Raw genomic sequence first — 20,032 nt, forward strand, 5'->3', positions numbered from 1 at the left:
ACCTAGAACATCAGTACAAATAACACAGTAGTTTAAAATTTTAATAAAAAAATATGCATCATTAAATTCTCTTCTAAAGGAGAGAACGAGTGCAAACCTTATATCAAATCAAGGTCATTAATTTACAGAGTAATTCATCTCAAACTTATGAGATAGGTATTTTAAGAAGGAAAGTTTAAACAATTTATGAGTCCAAGTTGAGATGAATTACACAGCAAAGATGACCCATTGCCTCCAGATTCATTGAATTAAATTATAATTATAAAATTTACGAAACATCAATTCATGATCCTTTGAGGTAGATCGAACAAATATAGAATGTAATTTATTATCTCAAGCCACAAGATAGGTACGTTCAACCTACAGCAAAAATGACATTCCCGGCGCTACAAAATTAATTTCGTTGCATACAAAGTTTGATTACACGCGATGCATATACCGTATGATATAACATACAAATATAAAATCATAAGTTGCCGTAAATATACTTAAAATCCTGACACATATGAATATATGACAGGTGCGAGGGCTACAGCAAATTGAGTGTATCATTAGGACAGTAGGAGTAGCCAAATCGAATTTGTGCCTTATAAATAAATACGTTGTATCAAAAACAAATATCCCCGGGGTCGTTTCTAAACTTCGGTAATTTTCAACAATATTACGTTACCATGCGAGGCAAATGGTGTAAAGTCGTAGTTGAGGAAAAGAAACTTTATCGTCCCCCCCCCCCCCCCCCCGACCAACGAAAAAATGAAATCCATGAAAATCGCACAAGAAGAACATTGAAAACCTACACGAGTAGTGTATATTTTCGTTTTTAAACTTGTTTTTTGTTCTCTTCGAACCCGTTTTCAATTCAATCGAATTATTTTCGTTTATATTCACAATATATAGCACTGGAAATTTGTATAAACTAACTAAGTACACGCATCATATTTTTCTTTATATTTTTTCAATTATTCCCAATTCTATTTTGTGTGAAACATCCTGCACAATTTTCAATTCAAAGATGGAAAATCAAATTTAAAATTATTGTTCAGAACAGAAATTAATTATAGTTTGACTTAACGCTTTGATTATTACGCAATAAAAGGACCATAAATTTATATTATTGCATCTAAGTCTTATAATGTATATTATTATTATGCAACTTATGCATTATACTAGTTGTTATAATTCGAGTATTTTTATCACATTCAAATAATAAAATATTATAATAAACATATCTTACTGTCAGAATTTCGTATTTAAACGTATACTTACCCGATGGATTATAATTCATGTCAAAAGTATTTTCAATTATTATTTATGACACGCCTTTATGGCACACTGGTACTTTCCAAAGTTATATTTTAATTTTATAAATAAAAAAAGAAATATTACAACTGCATAATTTAGAATAGAAGCATAATATGTGCGTTGAAATTTTTAGTCTAATGAACTAGTTATCAAGATCACGAATGGTACGTACCTATAAAATACAAAAATATTCAAAACTTAATATAAGAGTTTTCAATGAACGAAAAACTTTTTAAATTTCTCAACTAATTTCACATACAAAACTAGGTACGAAACTTTGAAAAATTATTTTATACAATTTTTATTTCAGATCATACACTATAGTGTCTGCTAGGTATAGGTACTATATTTTATTTTATTCCTAACAAATTCAAAAGTTATGATATTATTATGCTGTTGAAAAAAAGTTTAAACCATTTCAAGTAGGTACCTATATTATTATTTCAAATGTTTACTTTACATAATGAAGTTCTTAAAGTATTATACCAATATTTGACTTTGAGTAAGACGTAGATATAAAAACAAATAATATTATCATGAGATTCATCTGATTTAATAAAAAATAAATAACGGACTTTATTAGTGTACATTTTAGTTCACGTAGTATTGCAAGGAATCAACGACAAATATCTTGCGACGACTTTAAGACGATGTGGAGTCGTTAAGGACGGCAAAGCAAGACATTTCAAATAAACATTTGGTAAGTACCTACAGAATGTTTGGTATAAAATATAAATGAACAACGAAAAGGACAAACATATTATATATATATAGTTCAATTTGAACTTTCTATCGCAGCAATATCCACCACTTGATATCCGTCTTTCATTTTATTGGTTGTCGATCGCATAGGTATATATCTGTATTATTATTTCACCGAATTATTGTAAGTAAACGACGAATCCACGACAATAATAATAATTTGTTAAGTTTATTCATCCACCAATCACTATCACGTAATATATATAGAACAGTTTATATATACCCGTATTATAGTTCTCATGTTTAACAAATATCTGATTGATAGAAATTCTATACATTATTTATTTTATAAATGTTGTCAAATGTCTCAATTACATACATATACATGGATTACCTATATTATAATAAAACTAAAAGCATTGGATTTTTATCTACTAAAACTGAAAAACAACATCACTTACTCAATACATCATAATATGTAGAGCTTTCAACGCATCTATATTTATTACGGAACAATCTTGTTTACAATGGATATTTGATATGCACAAAAAACATAAAATGCACTAACCGGTTTTTGTTTTACATATTAAAATTTATAATATATTATATAATCAAGATGAAATGTACAACAGAAAGTATAATACACTAAAATCATTTGCAAACACGCTATCATATATCAAAATAATAGCTTCGGTATGATAATTACTCGTAAAAGTCGAAAGTTGCTATTATAATATATTGTGTTAAGGGCACACCACAGAATAATGGTTTTCTGTACACCTTAAACGTTTCTTATTGTCAACGCTTGTAAATAATATTGTACAGAGTCGTTTAGTTTGTGATTATAAGCCAAACGCATAAAGCCATAAAGGACACGACCGCGTCACCACGACCAATAAAACATTGTATAGGTATATAATATTGTCTCTTCCGTACATCGTAATCCTATTGATAAATATTATTGCATCAATACAAGTACATACTATGCCATGTTATATTGTATTTATTATTAAATAACTGTACTTTTTCAACCCTTAGAAAATAATTTATTTTTAGAAAACCACACTCTCAACTGCAACAATTGACTCATTTTCATCCATCGTATACTATACACCGGTGTGTCAAAATATAATAACTATTATACTAACCGCACAAATTCTGATTTCGATTTTTTTGAACCCGTGACACGAGAATTCTACTGACCTTTCCATATTGTAACAATACGGCAGCGTCTTGCCATAGCCAATAATGAATGCGTACTAGGTAGTAGGCGGAAATAAATTACAAATGACGAAAGTTAACATAGTACTTACCAACAATTCGTGAACAAAGCGTGCATCCTAAACGCAAAAATCATTTATGAAAAAATTATAAAATAAAAAAACGTTTGTAATATGATACGATTTTTGATAGTGATAAAGATATGAGAGTCGAAGAGACGCTTAGAAACAACCGCAATCGATATATTTTGGTATAATAATTTCGCTTACGAACACTCCTGCGAGCTTTGAATTTAAATTAAATCACGCGAATAAAACTTTACCCTGTGTCACAGATGGCAGAAAAATCTACCAATCCACCCTTTTTTTCATTCCTTCCCCTCTCTCTGTTGGCAATGTGAAAATTAGCAATCGGAACCAGCAAGCATATCATTTTCTGCGAAATATAAATTGAAAAATAACTCTAAGGGATGAAGCAAATAAGCAACACTCTATATTACAAATTATGCACGACAAACAATAATCAAAAAATATATCTTATTATTGCTTTATACATAAAATACATATGAATGTACATTTTTTGTATATTATATATTTTTATAAATCACAATTATAGTCATAAACAGTAATTATTTAGGAAATTATTTACATTTCAAAATTGTTTTTCATTTACACATTATTCCGTGATAAATAATTATGTTGTATTGTGAATTGTGATGATTCTCCCGTATTATGACAGCCAGATTTTAAAAGCGTCCGAGATAAATTCAAAACTTTAAATAATATCAAACAGAAAACTTGTTTAAATATGACTTAACAATAATGTACTGAAGCATTATACAAAACCTTACACATAAATTTGTAGTTATAAAGAGAACAAATTGCTCAATTGATTACAAAAATTTTACAATTAATTTAATCGTTTTGATTGATCGTATTATATTTATTATTAAGTCACTAAAATTAAATAAGTCTAATAATAATTATATTTAAAAGTTAACTGATATCATTATAAACTCGTATTATTTGCAACAATAGAAATGAACATTTAATATGAAATACCTACCTAATAATAAATAATATTAATAACAAGCGAATAAATTCAACATAAAACAAAATATATTTCATATTTAGTTTGTATAGCTACAGTACTAATTATAAGGAATTTAGTTTATTGCACGAATCGAAATTGTAATAAACTTAATAAATATTCATACTGAATCATATACAAATGTATAGACATGAACATCAAATAAATATTATAATACATTAGTTGTTTAAAATTAATAAAGAAGGCTCCTTGTCATTCTTTCATAAAAACACTAAGACTCTCTAAACAGATTATTGTTTAACAACATCATTTGTTTTCAACAAAAACTTCCAACGATAATTTGTTAAACTGGATTTTTCAAAAGAATTATTAAAAAATGCATTTAATAATATTTACTTATATACAATACAATTAAACGTTTGAGAATATTTCTAAATAAATACACTTCAATAGTTCAATTCAATTAATACGTACAAATTTAATTGTATATAATATAAAAACAAACGAATGTGAGAAAATGTTTTAACTATACCATGAAGTTTTACAATATTTTAAAACCTTGAATGTTATAATGTAGAATTAGCTTTAAGCTTGATTCTCAAATATACATTAGACATGTGTAATTATTCATTTTGTATGTGTACAAAGTTTTGAACAATTTCAATGGCAATGTTTCCAATGATACTTTTAACCAAACGAAAAAATAAAGTGTACTTTTATGTCACACAAAAAACCAAGCTTCCGTTCCAATTTAATTAATTAATTTTCCGTAATACTTAGTATAGTTATGTGAAAATATAATTATACTTGTAAAGTAAATGTATTTTATATTTAAAACTGTTTATTGTAATTTTCTAATCATAATAGGTTTTCCTTAGTAAAAATACGTATAAAATAAAAATTAAATAATACTATGTTTCATATAAATATTAAAACTTGTGTAATTTAAATAAAATTATTTTATAAAATAAATAGGAAATAGGAAACATATCAATACGAAAAATATGATATTATTATACTCAATTTTAATAACTCATATGCAATGCTGTTTGCTATTTTAAACAGGAAATCAATCTTAGAGAAAACATGTTTTATACTTATTTATAAGCAAATACTGCGCACTTTGCTTACTTATGCTTGCTCTGTCTGCGGCAAATGCGCTCTTACTCACTTAAAAAAACTCCAAATATTTCAAAACAAAACCTTAAGAATAATAACAAATGCTCCATGGTTTATAAGAAACCAAAGTATTCACTAAGACCTCAAGATACCAGAACTTCGAGACCACATTAAAAATCTGGCTGATAGTTTCTTCAAGTCTATTCAAAAGTCAACGGGATCAATGCACTACCAACTCAACATTAGGACCACCGATCCAACGCCGCCTTCAACGTGGACGACCGCACGACCTACTTGCATAAACAAATATTCAAGCTAAGCCACCCAAACTTATCACTACTCCATGCGTGGTACATATTATATACAACATTAATTGTTAATTAATATTATTATCTGTTTTGTTTTTTTTTTTTTTTTCTAATCGTTATCTTGTTATAAAAGTCAAAAATAAAAATTGTTAATACTATATCTAGATATAGATAGCCTACTGTTAGCTAGGAATGTCTTTTTAAAAAAAAATCACTCATATATTAGATATAGCAATTATATACTGAATCAATAATTTATCTGATTAATATTATTTTAATAACAAATTCATGAAGACTATTGATGCGTTTCATCAGCCACATTTTTTTGTTGGATACAATAATAGAATCAAAAATCAAGCTAAACGTTTCTGTTAATGTTTTGTATAAAAATTACACTCAATTTCTATATCATATGATATATTATGAGTAATACACAATATATTACTCATTGTGATAATAAATGTAGACTATATTGAATAAATATTATAAGTATGATTTGTTAAAATATAAAAAAAAAAAACAGAAACTTATTTATCAATATAAATAAAGTCTTTGAATCGAAAGAAAAAAGGGAAATATTAACTGATAGCCAGACTTCATTTAAAAAAATATTGGTGGTGGATAATCCATTTATAAATGTATAAAACTTTAAGATGGTAATACAAGATTTTCACCTATGTTTATATATAGTGACAATATTACCTATAACATTGTCTACGACGATAATCGGAACCCACAAAGGATAAAATAAAAATCTAAATCGTTTGACCAGAACAATGGTATTTACGATGTAGTCTTCATCGACTACGAAGGGATACGCGTTAGCTGTTTCAGTCGTGCGATCGTGACGCCGCATAGCTAGTCCTTTTGTACGCGCCAGGGTTATTTACCCTTATTAAGTTGCACTCCACGCTTTCACCGGATCACGGTAATAAATCAACGAGTCTCTAAACCGGAGGGGGAGGTTCCATTTGAAAAAGTCGAGTCTTAAAGAGAAATTATGAGTTCAAGTGCGCATGTTGACGCTGTATTTATTATATACATTCTAATACATAGGGCCCCTATTATAAACGTCGTCACAAAACTTAACCACCCGCAATTGTGTAAAAACAATTTTTCAAGACAAAAAAATAAAAAATAAATTATTGTAACTAGAAAATAGTATGTTGCTCAGACAATAAATTTTTTTTCAATTTTTTAGATGTTTAGAACGCTTTCGGTATATTAAAACTGAAATCTTTTAAAACTCTTACTCATATAGTAATAAATATGTACCTAGTGTCAACCTTAAAAATAACAGTAGAGTATAAGTAATATATTAATATAATTAAATACCCCGTCTTCCTCAAAGAAAGAGAAATGTACATTATACAATATACAAACAAAACCGAGTGAAAACTATAGCAGCTGGGTGAAATAGTCCTATTTCATCATTTAGGACTTATTTGTGACGATAAATCATTCGTATCTAAACAGTTTCACCGAAGAGAAAAAAAATAACCTAAAAATCCGAAATATTTTTCCAGAAGGTGCTACGTTTTTCGAGTAATTTTTGTCAATTGTCAAACGCATCTAAAATTACATTTAACCAACATAAGTTTCAAATCTCTAAATTACAATTGCTACCGTTATTCACACATGTATTGGATTGTGGCCAATCGAGAGCACTTTCTCACAACGCGCTACACAATTAAGTAGTCAACCAATAAATCTAACACCGATGGTCTCGAAGGCTACCATGGAACTAAAATAAAACTAATGAATTAATGATTATTTCGTATAATATACTCAGTTCAGCTTCCATAATTAACTCTTATAATATACACGTTTCAGCGATATTTTCCCACAAGCTTTCAATAAATATGTTGTATATAATTTTAAGGTTCACGTTTTATCTTTTAAATACATTTTCATACAGTACCTATATATTGTTGTGTTGATAGTTGATTATAATTCCCAAACAATTTTTCAGCGAATTTGTCATATTTTTCCATTTCGATAATTAAAGTAACCGGTATACGTCATCGTCATGTTATAAAAAGTAATGTACTCCACATCCAAAGAATAAAATGCAATAGTATTGTAAGTATCTATTTCAATTTCAATGAACATAAAAGACATAAAAAAATTGACCTAGCTCCATTTTATGATTTCATAAACCTTTTTCTGACTACATCACGTCGCAAGGGTAGTTATTACAAGTTATAACCCTCTTTTATATGTTTTCATAACGGTTATTTTTATTTATTTATTTTGGTACTGCAGAAATATATAGAATATAAACATAACGAAAAGCTGCCGTCATCGTGGCGCTGGGACACACTGTGTATATTATATTATATATTCAAGCCATGGGAACGGATGAGCGGTTGTGAATCATATCCCGGATACAGGTAATCAGTGCTACAATTAAAATAATTCCTCCTTTCACCCTCTCTCCTCTTCACAAATAGTGTTTGATTTCGAACTGGAGAAGAGGCTGCCGCATACGACAACAGCACTGCAGAATATTTGATAGTGATTGAATCTCTTGGAGCTATTAATTTTCGTCCATTTTGAACCCCCCACTCTCCACCCACGCAAAACGTTTTGATGGACCGATTCCCATGTGTATACGTCCCTCGTGGATGGGAGGGAGAGAGGGTTAAACCACTGACAATAACTGCTGATTGCTGTATAAATCGAGGGATGTCGAAACATTCGGCGGAATATACACTAAATGAAAAAAATAAGAAATTACGAACAAGGGAATCTATTATTAATTTTAATCCGGAAAAAAAGTTAAAATGCTATTTTTATTAAATAGAGATCTTTCATCAACTTAAAAAGGTAAAAAAAAAATAGAACATCAAGATTCCATTCACAGAATCAATTTACACATCAAAAACAACATCGATTTTCTTTTTACACTTTCCTATTTTTACCCCGATCTTGTACACTAATGAACTTTGTATAAAATAAAGTTGAGGTCAAAATAACATGAAGTTAAAAAGTGTAGATGGGAAAAAATGCAATAACCACAAAATTACCACTGTTCAAAATAAAAATAAATTAATTTTTGAAATCTGCGAAACAAAATAGAAAAAGATTACTTTAACACCTATTATAGATTAGGTTACCTAACTCATTGTATAAGTGGTATACCTACACCTTGGTTAAGTGTAACCATTTGGGCGTGATGTAGTGCGACTTTCGTTAATGTTGGCAATGTGCGTCGATTGTATCATAATATACATACTTACATAGAGATAACAGATACATGTTATTTCAAGGAGGGTTGATGATTGTTTCTTAAGAGTCCGTTTAAATTTAGTGTCGACATCCGAGCGATAAAAAAAAATTACACACACATGTGTTACACATAAATTGTGCCCAAAACAACTATTTCGGGTGTCTACAATATATTTGTCACCCATATACGCATATCAACGACTGAACGGCTATATCTACATAAACATGATACGAAAAGTGTCTAGTAGCCACTAAAAATATAGGTATGTTACACTGCTATGAGGTTTTTCATATCCATTTCACCGTCAAGAGGTGTGATTTATCTATATATATTTGTCATTTGTGCTTCCGGATCTAAATCTGTGCTGTGCAATATATAATGACAGTGAATTAGTGAAACGAAATTGTGTCGATTTCGTCTCACCCGTATATTATTATATTGTCTTCATCGTTTGTTATGTTTTTCGTTTTAATTTTACAGGTGGACGTCAGACTTAATATTGTTTCTTCAGTTTGTGTGTATGGTGTATATCCAATAGCATTATTTGTTCAACAATATCATTAAGTTTCACCTATTTTAAAGATGTATTTTAGGAAGTAGAGTTGAAGAATTTAATTATTATTTCTATATTATATGTATTGATTCTATAACTTATTTAAATATAGTAAATTACCTTGTAAATTACTTTACTATTCAACTTTTTCTTATTTATAGGTATTATTTTTTCTAAAAAATAAAATTTTATAGCCAATATATAATTTTGTGTATGGTTGTGGTAAAAAAAAATAGAACCAGAGTCAATGATACATTGCCGAGTTTAGTGATCTAGTAAAGGCGTGAGGGGTTTTCACTACACACGTTAGAGCATACGATCCTTTGCTGTGATTGGTTAGTTGGGTTAGGTTACCACATGATTAACCACTTTACCACTTTGTTGGACATATTTTACGTGTACACGGTCCACGTGTATAGTGGAAACCCGCCTTAAGTATCTACCTATAATAGGTGGATATAACGTATAGTGGAACCGTAAATATGCGGTATAAAACTATAAATAGTTCGATGTATTTCACATTCTCTGAATCTTGAATGATTTTTCGAATAATATATCATCATAAATTTATACATAATATTATATTATATTTGTACAGCTGCATTATTAATTATAATTTACTTATTCAATTACCTATTCGTCCTATTCAGTCAACACAATTCATAATATACTCAAAACTACAACACACTAGTACAATACTACAATAGTATATTAGTATATTGTAATACTATATTATAATGAACATTATCAAAATTCGTAAATATTGTAGGTTGTTATTCTAAAAACTGTCATTCAAATCCATCAGCAGTATTTTATTATGATTATACTTGGATTTCACAAAATGTATATCTACATATAGGTAGGTATATTGTATACACACGATACACCAAGTTATAATAATATGTAAATAAAATGAATATCTATAGTGAATACTAAATGACACCAACAACGCTCATTGAAGCGTATAGACCATATAGTTAACTGTCTGCCATTTTAAAGGACCTGTATCAATATATATTAAGTGACATGAGAATATTATGTGTTTCTGTTTTTAATATTATACTTATATGTAGTTTAATCTTAAGATTATTGCATGGGATTGTCCCGTTTTCCAAAAGATAAATCAACATTCGTCGTACACGAGCGCGTTTCCGTCGTCGACTTGTAATTTTCAGAGTTTCCTGAGTTATTTTGACGGATTAAAAACAAAGATATAGGCTCACTAACATATACGTAGATCGTAGGTACGAAGAAATCTTTGCACTGCACACCACTTGACAATAATTCATAGAACGCATATATGGACGTTGACGACGATCGATCGATTGACAACTGGATGACGACAATGACGACGGATGAGAAGAAAAACTAAAAACATCACTGAATCCCCGATTACCTACGAAAAATATTGTGCGTACACTTTACGCACTCTCGAGAATGGTGGCGTGAAAACGGTTTGATCGAGAAGATCATTGAAAATTAGACGGCGGACGGCGAAATATCTGCAGCTACCCTTTTTTTCCATTCGACTAATTGACTTTTTAAGCCAGATTTCATTTAAATGTTTGTAGTCGTCTTAAAGGCTCATTCAAAGCAACGTCGTGTGCGGTATCGTGTCAATTAAATCGCCTTGTGATTGGACATTAAACTTCATTGTTATCATGTAATATAACCAAGTTGCAACCTAGTAACTAGTATACCAACTATAATCGACTACAGAGCTGCTCGACTTTTAAACCAATTATATGATTACCAATTGTAACCATAGTTACCACGTCTTCGTACGACGAGACGCGCTATTTAGTTGTCTGGCTTTACTCAATATAGCTACAGCTAACTGCAGAGCTAACCGTTAGTCCGTGATATTCAATTGGTCAGGCGGGTCAGCCATTTACAGAAAAATGGTGTTCTGAGTTCACTGAAAATATTTTAATCCACAACCACCACCGCCAAACTGTCCGATTCTCAACGATTATCCGATCAAAATATTTTCACGTCAACATCTACGATTGGGTATTCATTTTAATGCATTGAAGATCCCAGCAAAACAACCGTGGTATCTGTAAGCAAGTCGCAAACCCCTAAACTCCCGGTCCGAACAAACACATGAGCCGTTTTCCGAGGATTTTCATCATTTCAGCTAGTCGCAAAACGCACATCTTTAGATAACTCACTTATATACGTATTATATTATTCACATGTTCTTCGTACCAGTTTGCCACTACCCGACTACCATTTTATAATTTATTGATTGTAAAATCACTATTTAGTAGTATTAGTAGGTATATTAAACCTAAATAAAATAATCGCACAATCGTTAATTTCTTAAATTCATGTAATAGATATCTATAAGATATATGTAGGTACAATTACCTACTTTATAGTAGTAAAATATTGACATTAAAATTCCTCTTGGAGAGAAGCCAGAATATAATTAAAATTGAAAGTCTGCTTCATGTCATTGAAAATACTTGAAATAGATAAAATAAAAACATTTATTTATCGATGGTTTATTTTAAATGAATCTATTATATTATGACGAATATTGTAAACAGGTGTTCTAGTTTTATTTATGTACTTTAACTTGAAATCACATTTGAATGAAGAATTTTGATTTTCGAAATCATATTTTTGTAAATACCGATTATTGCGAGTATACCAACCGATTCCGAATTGTAAATGATACATTTTTTGATACATATCTTAAAATATTAAATCAAAACGTATGAGTAAAAATGAAAAGTACAAAAATAGATAATAAGTCTTAAAAATTTTAGTTAAACCATCATCATTTCCATTGACAATCATAAAATATAATACAGAGATGGCACAGAATACAGATATAATGAAAAATCCATCGATTTTCATTTGCTATTTTCGAAATAAAATATGTGTTGATAAATATTGCATATTTGCATACTTCATTTTGTTTTTTTTTGAAAATACTTACTGGTTTAAAAATATACAAGAAATATAGATACTTTTAAAAGGGTTAAAAGGGTAGGTATTTATTATTTAAAATTAAATAAAAACTGTTTGCATTTATTAAAATTGAAGGTAAAAAAATTGTATTTAGTTTATCAAAGTTTGAAATAAAAATATGCATTTCATTTTATTTTTGGAAATTGCAGCCGGTATAATAATATTTTTTTTTAATAATCAACAATAGACATTTGTTAGAACCATAAAAATTATGAATTATTACCTACATACTAAACTCGTTTAAATATCTCCATAAAAGACAAACAAAAATATTGGATCATATAATATATTACATGGTAGTAAATTATAATGTATACGAAAAACAACTGTAAAGATTAATTTAGAGTGATAATTGAATCAAAACATTTTACTTAGTCAACTTTGACATATTGTACTATAGCAATAATTCAAACCTAGTACAAAGACGGAAACTATTGTTGTGTAACGCAATTATTTATGAACAACGTACCTATACGAACATAATTTATATTTTATATCTAGTTTAAAGTTGAGACCACAGACATATATTATATTGATTTATTTACTTCCATATAGGCCATAGGTATTAGTGTAATTCAATGAAAACATTTCATTTATGAAATTAAAATCTATAAAGTCAAAAAATGTATATTATCGCTAATTTGACTTAACATATTATAAAAATAGCAATAATAGGGGCCACATAAATGATGCAATTGTAGACAGTATAACAAAAACTAAGACAAAAACCAAATGGCAAACAATAATAATTTCTAAAGAACGCTTTAAATTGCCTCGTTAATTGTATTACACTCACGTCAGAATGTCAAAGTTAACCAACTAAGCAGTGGGAAGAACCCAAGTGAATAACTACCCCATTCTTGGCTGTACAATTAACTCGTTAAGCGGACTTTTATTTTTTTCTTGCCAAAAACAGACATTGAATTGTTAACATTTATACAGAGAGTAGTAAATTTTTTTCCTAATACTATCGTAGGAAGAAATGCATACTACTTTACCATATTTAATTTGCCCCAAGCCATTAACTCACATAAACTAATATTCATCAAGGAAATTTCTAATAATACAGCATTCTCAATAAGATGCAACCAAGCAGGTGTAGTCATAATTGATTACCTAGTTCATTAACTCAAAATTAAAATATTCTTTGTAAACCGTGAAATAGCTTTGGCAAATTTAATGAACCTAATAATTAAATTAAATATGTAGAGTAGAAATTAATAACGAGGTTTGAGTACAATATTTGATATAGTTTCCTATTATACACAATACTTTATACCCACCCACACACAACATTAATTATTTATACATGTTGAAAATAATGCCATTGAGGTAAACTAACAAAATAAAAAGGAAATACAAATAAGAACAATTCAACAATATAAAATATTATAGTATATTCAAATTATAATTGGAATTCAGAATAAAAAAACAGTCAGTCGTCACTTGTGAAATGTTATGTACACAAGTATAGTAAGTATACATATAAATTAAAAACCAACTTTTATGGAAAAACTTGTAAAGCAAAAGAAAATTATAAGCAACTATATAGGTAGTACTCAATGAAGCTTCGATTGAACAAAAACAATATTTATGAGTATCATATAATAAACACGTAAATTAGCATAAATTAATCGTTTCAAATTTCCATTATTACTTGCTATATAAAATAAAAGCACCGTCAAACAAGCAATTTTTCGGGGGAGGCTAGAAAATTAGTTGAAGAGGCTAAACACGTATTTGCCCCACTGACTTCCACCAATGAAAGGAACAAGCATCTGAGTTTAATATTTTATTTTTTTAACGTAGCCTTTATAATTATATATAGTTAGTATATCGTTATAACGATGGTATGACTATTATATTATAATTATGATAAAGTAATAGGTACATAATTATTTATCATGCTATCGATGTTTACGGTATAATTATTTTGTATTTTACATACAAATACCTACAATACAACCGGAAATGTCGACGTCGAGCAAATGCACGCGGATGACATGTGAAACTTGACCTGATGGGCTGGCTGCACATAATATTTTAATGCGTGTGTAGATTTGCGTGTTGGATTTTTGCGGATTATTCGACACGCATAATATCGTCAATAGACCCTCGACGATAGCGGCGACTACAGTAGCCCCGACAACCAGCTGTTGCGGTTTTTCACCTCCTGGCGACGCTGTTTATAATAGGCGTCGCGTATCGTTAAGATTATAATATCGGTCGTAACGTGTGGCGCCCGTCGTGCCGATATGAATATAACACAATATAATATAATATATAATAGTATATTCACAATATACATCCTATATAATATACACAATAGGACACCGCTCGAGCACGCTGTGTCGAAACGTTACGTTTGAAAATAAAACAGAATTTCGCTACTATATTATAACACTTAAAATATTTTAAGCGTATTAGGTTTTTGAAATCACACGCGACTCACATTTTACTCGATGTTTTACTTATAATATTATATATATTATATTTATATTATTATCAAGTAATTGGCGATCGAGCGCAGAAGGAGATGATGGGTGGCAGAGAAGACAAATAATTGAACTTCATAATATTATTTTAATGGATACATATTATTATATATAAAAATGTTTTGGACTTTGCGCGAATCTTAGCGAGAAAAGCTAGTTATATAGTTTATTAGTTATTAAAATGTAACCAAGTAGTATTAAAAATTCAGATAAACAGAAAAGCAATTTCATTAAACAATTATTATCAATTTATAATTATAAGCTAATGTTATATACTATGGCTAACAGACTGTTATAGGTATGTATACACGGCGGGGCAACTAGAAAAAGACTTCGGGGTGAGGGGTGTTACATTCCCCAAACCACCCCCTGATTGCACTTTCGTTGTATAATTTTTAACCGATCGATACGATTTACACAGCTCACTCCAATGTTGGGTTCTGGGCTTATTTCAGTATCATATAAAACCTTTACAGAACTTTTTTTTTTTAGTTTACTTATTATTTGAGGGCTGAGAATATATTGATTTGCTATTATTCGGTTTAATCCGAAGTTCCGTGGAAATGTACGAGTGTACAACACGTAGTATGTACATATTGTACAAATAATTGGCACCCGAACGCGGAAGGAAGGACTACGCGGCGATGGCATGGATGCTCGGCGGTGCGCGGAGGACGATCGCATTATTGTTATTATTTTTATTATTATATATAGGTACCGAGCATTTATAATAGGTGCGTGTTTGGACGGCGAGGGGCGTTCGGCGGGTTTAGCGAGAGGACGAGAGAAAAAAAAATTTGATAATAACACAAAAAGATACACTCGCCCCAATCGAGCCACATAAAAAAACCTATACGGGATCGGTTAGGTTCGACGCGGTATAATGCTGTGTGTACATTGCCGAGTATATTAAAAAAAAATAAATATGGTCTCTCGGCCGAGTGTTTTGTGCGCCCATATGTAGTGTGTGTGTTGGACGACAAACTCGTCGCGCGCTGACGATGACGCCTATGCAGTACAACACACAAACCGCCGCCGCCGCCGTTAACGACATTATGGGTACACTATCAACTCTTTCAACGCCGTTGTCACCGAGGGACGCGCGAACGAGTGGTGTGCGTTTTTACGAGTGGATTTTGTTTGACGTTTTTCGTCCGACCGGTTTTTATCGATTTCCATCATAACACTCCAACACCAACAACAAACAACAAACAATAATAACAACAATGACAATAATAAATTATATACGGGTATCGCGCGTGCGTGAGAGTTTATCAAACGTACGTTTGTGTTGTGTTTATTTAGGTCCCATATTATTTTACATGTACCTACGCCGGTGTGTGTCTCTCTCGGTTTCTACTACACCAGCATATAATATTATTTTATTATTATAATATTCAATAATAAATAATGAGTTATATGCGGTGCATAATGCGTCGGCGATGGAGGTGGGATAGAACTCGAAGGGTTCGATGGTGGCGTCGGACCTGCGGGGTCGTGTTTTGATTTCGTCCGATACGTCTTTCACGGACCATAAAACATATACAGGTCCGTGGTCGAGTGGAGGGTGGATCGGTATATCGGAGGGGGTACACTCCGACGACGATTAATCAAAATGCACGCCCGGAGCGTTTGCCAAAATCCTGGTGGGCCCTTCCCCCCGATTTGCATCCCGTTTTATACTTTTCACATATTATTATATACATTATATGAAAACCCGTGTGCGGGACGTCGATTTTATACACTATTATTGCCAATAAGGCAACACCGTGTAGAAACCACAACGAAATAGAATACAATATAGCTTGTTTTGTAGGCACCTATACGTATTTGAACGTAAGACTTTTACGAAAACGTTAAAACGCGTCACACGCAACTTGTGAATTGTAATTACTATTATTTTTATTATTATTATTGTAATGTAAACACACGCGTATAGGTTTAGGAGAAATAACAAACTGGTTGGACGGCTAAATTATTTCCTAAACTATGCCGGCTTCCTATATACCTAGTAGTAATCGCAGCATCCAATTAATGTATCTCTAAATAATCGCCTATCACAAAACAAAAAAACACTAATAGACGTCTATAAAAAAAACTTTATATTTAAACGAGGACATAACAAAAATTAGTTTCTACGATTATTATTCATAAATTGTAAACGATATTATTCCAACTTAACACTATACCATAACATTACTTGCGATAATGACAAATATCTATCAAAAAATATCAACAACGATGTTCTCATTCGAACGGTAAGTAAATTATATCATAATGTGAGTTAACATATTAAGAAAGTTTTGTTTGGCGGGTCGACAAATTAGATTTTTCCTCGTGATAATAGATATACGAATAAAAATTAATTAAAACGGAACGAAACGAGATTAAAACGCCCAACGCCCAAAACGCGTTAATATAGTGACTCTGCAGCGGTGTTAAATTATCTTTACTAGTGATTCCGTGTTTTATTGTCGAACATTTATTTACTAGAGTGAAAAAAACTACTGTCGACCGCAAAATAGAAATTAAAACCAAACAAACAAAAAAACGTATAATTCAAAATCAAACAATAGCATGTGGGTCGTGAGGGGGACATTTCAGTTGCCTACCTACGACCTACCGCCATAATGATGATAATAATATAATAGGAATAATAATAATATACCAAATAATAGTAATCACACGCGATTTCGATAATTACAGAGAGCATAATGCATAAAATATTATTATGTCCCAAATACAATCCGGCCACCTATATATATATAAATATTGTATATTATATCATAGGTGTACGTATAATGAAATGTTTCATCAATCAATCGTCTAGCGGTTCTACAAATCATCGTTTACACACCAAATACAAACGAATATTTACACACAGCGCCGCCTGTATTAATATTTGAGTTTTCAACGCCGCAGTAGACATTAATAATAATCTTGGCCGAGATCACAATCGCACGACACGGTTTTAAGGAGCGTATGCTCGCTAGTATTGTCTCACCTATGTACCAGCTGTATACCATATACCTGTATACAAGACTTGTTACAATAATTGCAAGTCATAATTTTTCCATGCTCGTCCAATAGACGAGGCGCGCGCATGCGGACAATCGAGTGGCGTTATGATAATATATTATAATAATACGGTTAATCACCGCCGGATAATGATTATAATACTAATTGAACGTTATTATTGTTTGGATATATGAGGACGAGGGTGGATCCTGCATAATAAGTAGGTACCTATTTCGGACCTGCATCCTGCACTGTTCAGCACGGGGATCGATCGAGATCATCACAATGTATTAAAAATATTATTAATCGTCTGTCCGGTATTGGTATATTACAAGATGGCTTTTCGTGTTATTCACAGACTTAAACATTTGTTTCTTATCTCAATTTGTATGTGTTAACTATACTGGTTAATGTTTAACTGCGGTAGTATGTACAACATAATATATCGTGAAATTTGCAATCGTCCTTCTAAGAATAACAGTCAAATTATGCCGCTCTCAAATTAAATTATCGTGCGGTTATTGAGCCAGAAACGGATAAATGAGCCTAAATGCATCAATGATAACATAATCATGACGTGTAAACTGGCCACCGAGCCGGCTGTACAGTGTGCGGGGCAGTGGTTTTTGGGGCACGCTACGCCGCCACCGAAGTGGTAACTAAATAATAAAAGTGACCTACCGATCGTAAACCACTGCAGGACGACTGCAGCAGCCAAGGTCGCGCCGGCGTCGCATACCGGACACGTACCTCGCCGCCATCGCCGTCGTTATACAATAATAACGATGATAATTGACGTTGCTATATACGTAATAATATTATATACTACAAAAAATATCTAAACGACGAACGCGCACTTACCGGGAGGGCACAGGCACTGTCCGGACGTCACGTCCCGCTTGTTCCTAAGCGATTGTTCGAGTCCCATCGCGACCGCGGCCGTCGCCGGATAGTCAGCCGACAACTGCTGCTGCATGGCCGCTACGGCGGCCTCCAGCGTGGCCACGCGACGTTCTAATTCTGCGTGCGAATGCCACGCGTACACCGCCACCGCCAGACAAAGCGCCGCGGCCACGGCCCACCGGCCGACCGCGGACGCCCGACTGACCGCTGACGTTTGCTGTCGTTCGGCCGCCATGTATATTGCAGTGCGTGGATGGTGGTGATACTGGTATATTCTCTTTCGGTACCGTCTGCGACAGCTGAGCCGAATTCGTCGTCAGAATCGGAGCCTGAAAAGTCGTGGGGTGTCCTATGTGTGTTTCCTGTTATACGCAACCGTCGATTTCACGTTAAGTGATCTGCTGGAAATTCGCGCGGGGTCCGACCGCCGACACCGGTTCCAACATTATCGTACAACGGATGCCTATATTATGCAGACAACGAGATAATAATTTTCACTTTCCCGAAGGTATATTATAATACTATGCAGACACGACTAGAGCCCGTATTTATTCGAAGAATACGTGTTCACGCAAAGCTAAAAAATTTTAATTTTAATTTAAAAAAAAAAAAACGGATTTTGAAAACCAAAAACACAAAATTTTACCGCAATACGTGTATAAAAAACAAAAATTGAACACTTGAAAGATAAAATTATATCGATAAAACTATGTACCGTGCGGTAATAAACGCGCGCGGAAAACACGTAAATACGGCGACGAAAAGAAATTCGTGAGACGTGCTTGAAACACAAAGCAAACGGTAACAGCGATGTGCGAGTACTGACTGAAGAAGAGTGGCGGCGGCGGCAGTGGTCTTCCAGTGATACCGCCGTTGACCGAGCGGCGGTGGGGGGAACGAGGGTCGGCTCGGGGGGGTGGGGCCCCGGAGCGAACGCCGCCGCAACCCGACAACGACGACAGCGCGAGTATATAATATTATATATATTATATTATATTATGCGATGCGTATAAAATACGCATTATAATTTTTCGATAGCATGATTGGGGGTGTGGGGGGGGGGGGGTGGTGATGGTGGGAAGAAAAAGTAGAAATCAAAAAAAAAAATTTGTACGACTCGAGAGGGTTGTACAATACGAAGCAAACA

The 20,032-nt window shown here is 32.1% G+C and overlaps 1 protein-coding gene across 18 annotated transcripts in view; it reads right to left on the bottom strand.

Annotated features, from left to right (window-relative positions):
- LOC107162361 (uncharacterized) overlaps positions 1 to 19,721 on the bottom strand; it is a 114,779-nt gene extending 95,058 nt beyond the window's left edge. For 15 of the 18 annotated variants that reach the window (XM_089223047.1, XM_089223050.1, XM_089223045.1 and 12 more), the window contains exon 1: positions 18,844 to 19,721. In XM_089223047.1, coding sequence (XP_089079173.1) covers positions 18,844 to 19,120 — 277 coding nt within the window. In that variant the 5' untranslated portion in view covers positions 19,121 to 19,721. The remainder of the gene's footprint in view (positions 1 to 18,843) is intronic. The other 3 variants (XM_089223043.1, XM_015509229.2, XM_015509227.2) reach the window with 1 other exon arrangement.
- Positions 19,722 to 20,032: the final 311 nt, after the last annotated feature.

This window comes from Diuraphis noxia, unplaced genomic scaffold, assembly GCF_037042655.1.
Source record: "Diuraphis noxia isolate RWA-SAM2 unplaced genomic scaffold, SU_Dnox_SAM2 contig0003, whole genome shotgun sequence".
In the NCBI taxonomy this organism is placed as follows: Eukaryota; Metazoa; Arthropoda; class Insecta; order Hemiptera; family Aphididae; genus Diuraphis; species Diuraphis noxia.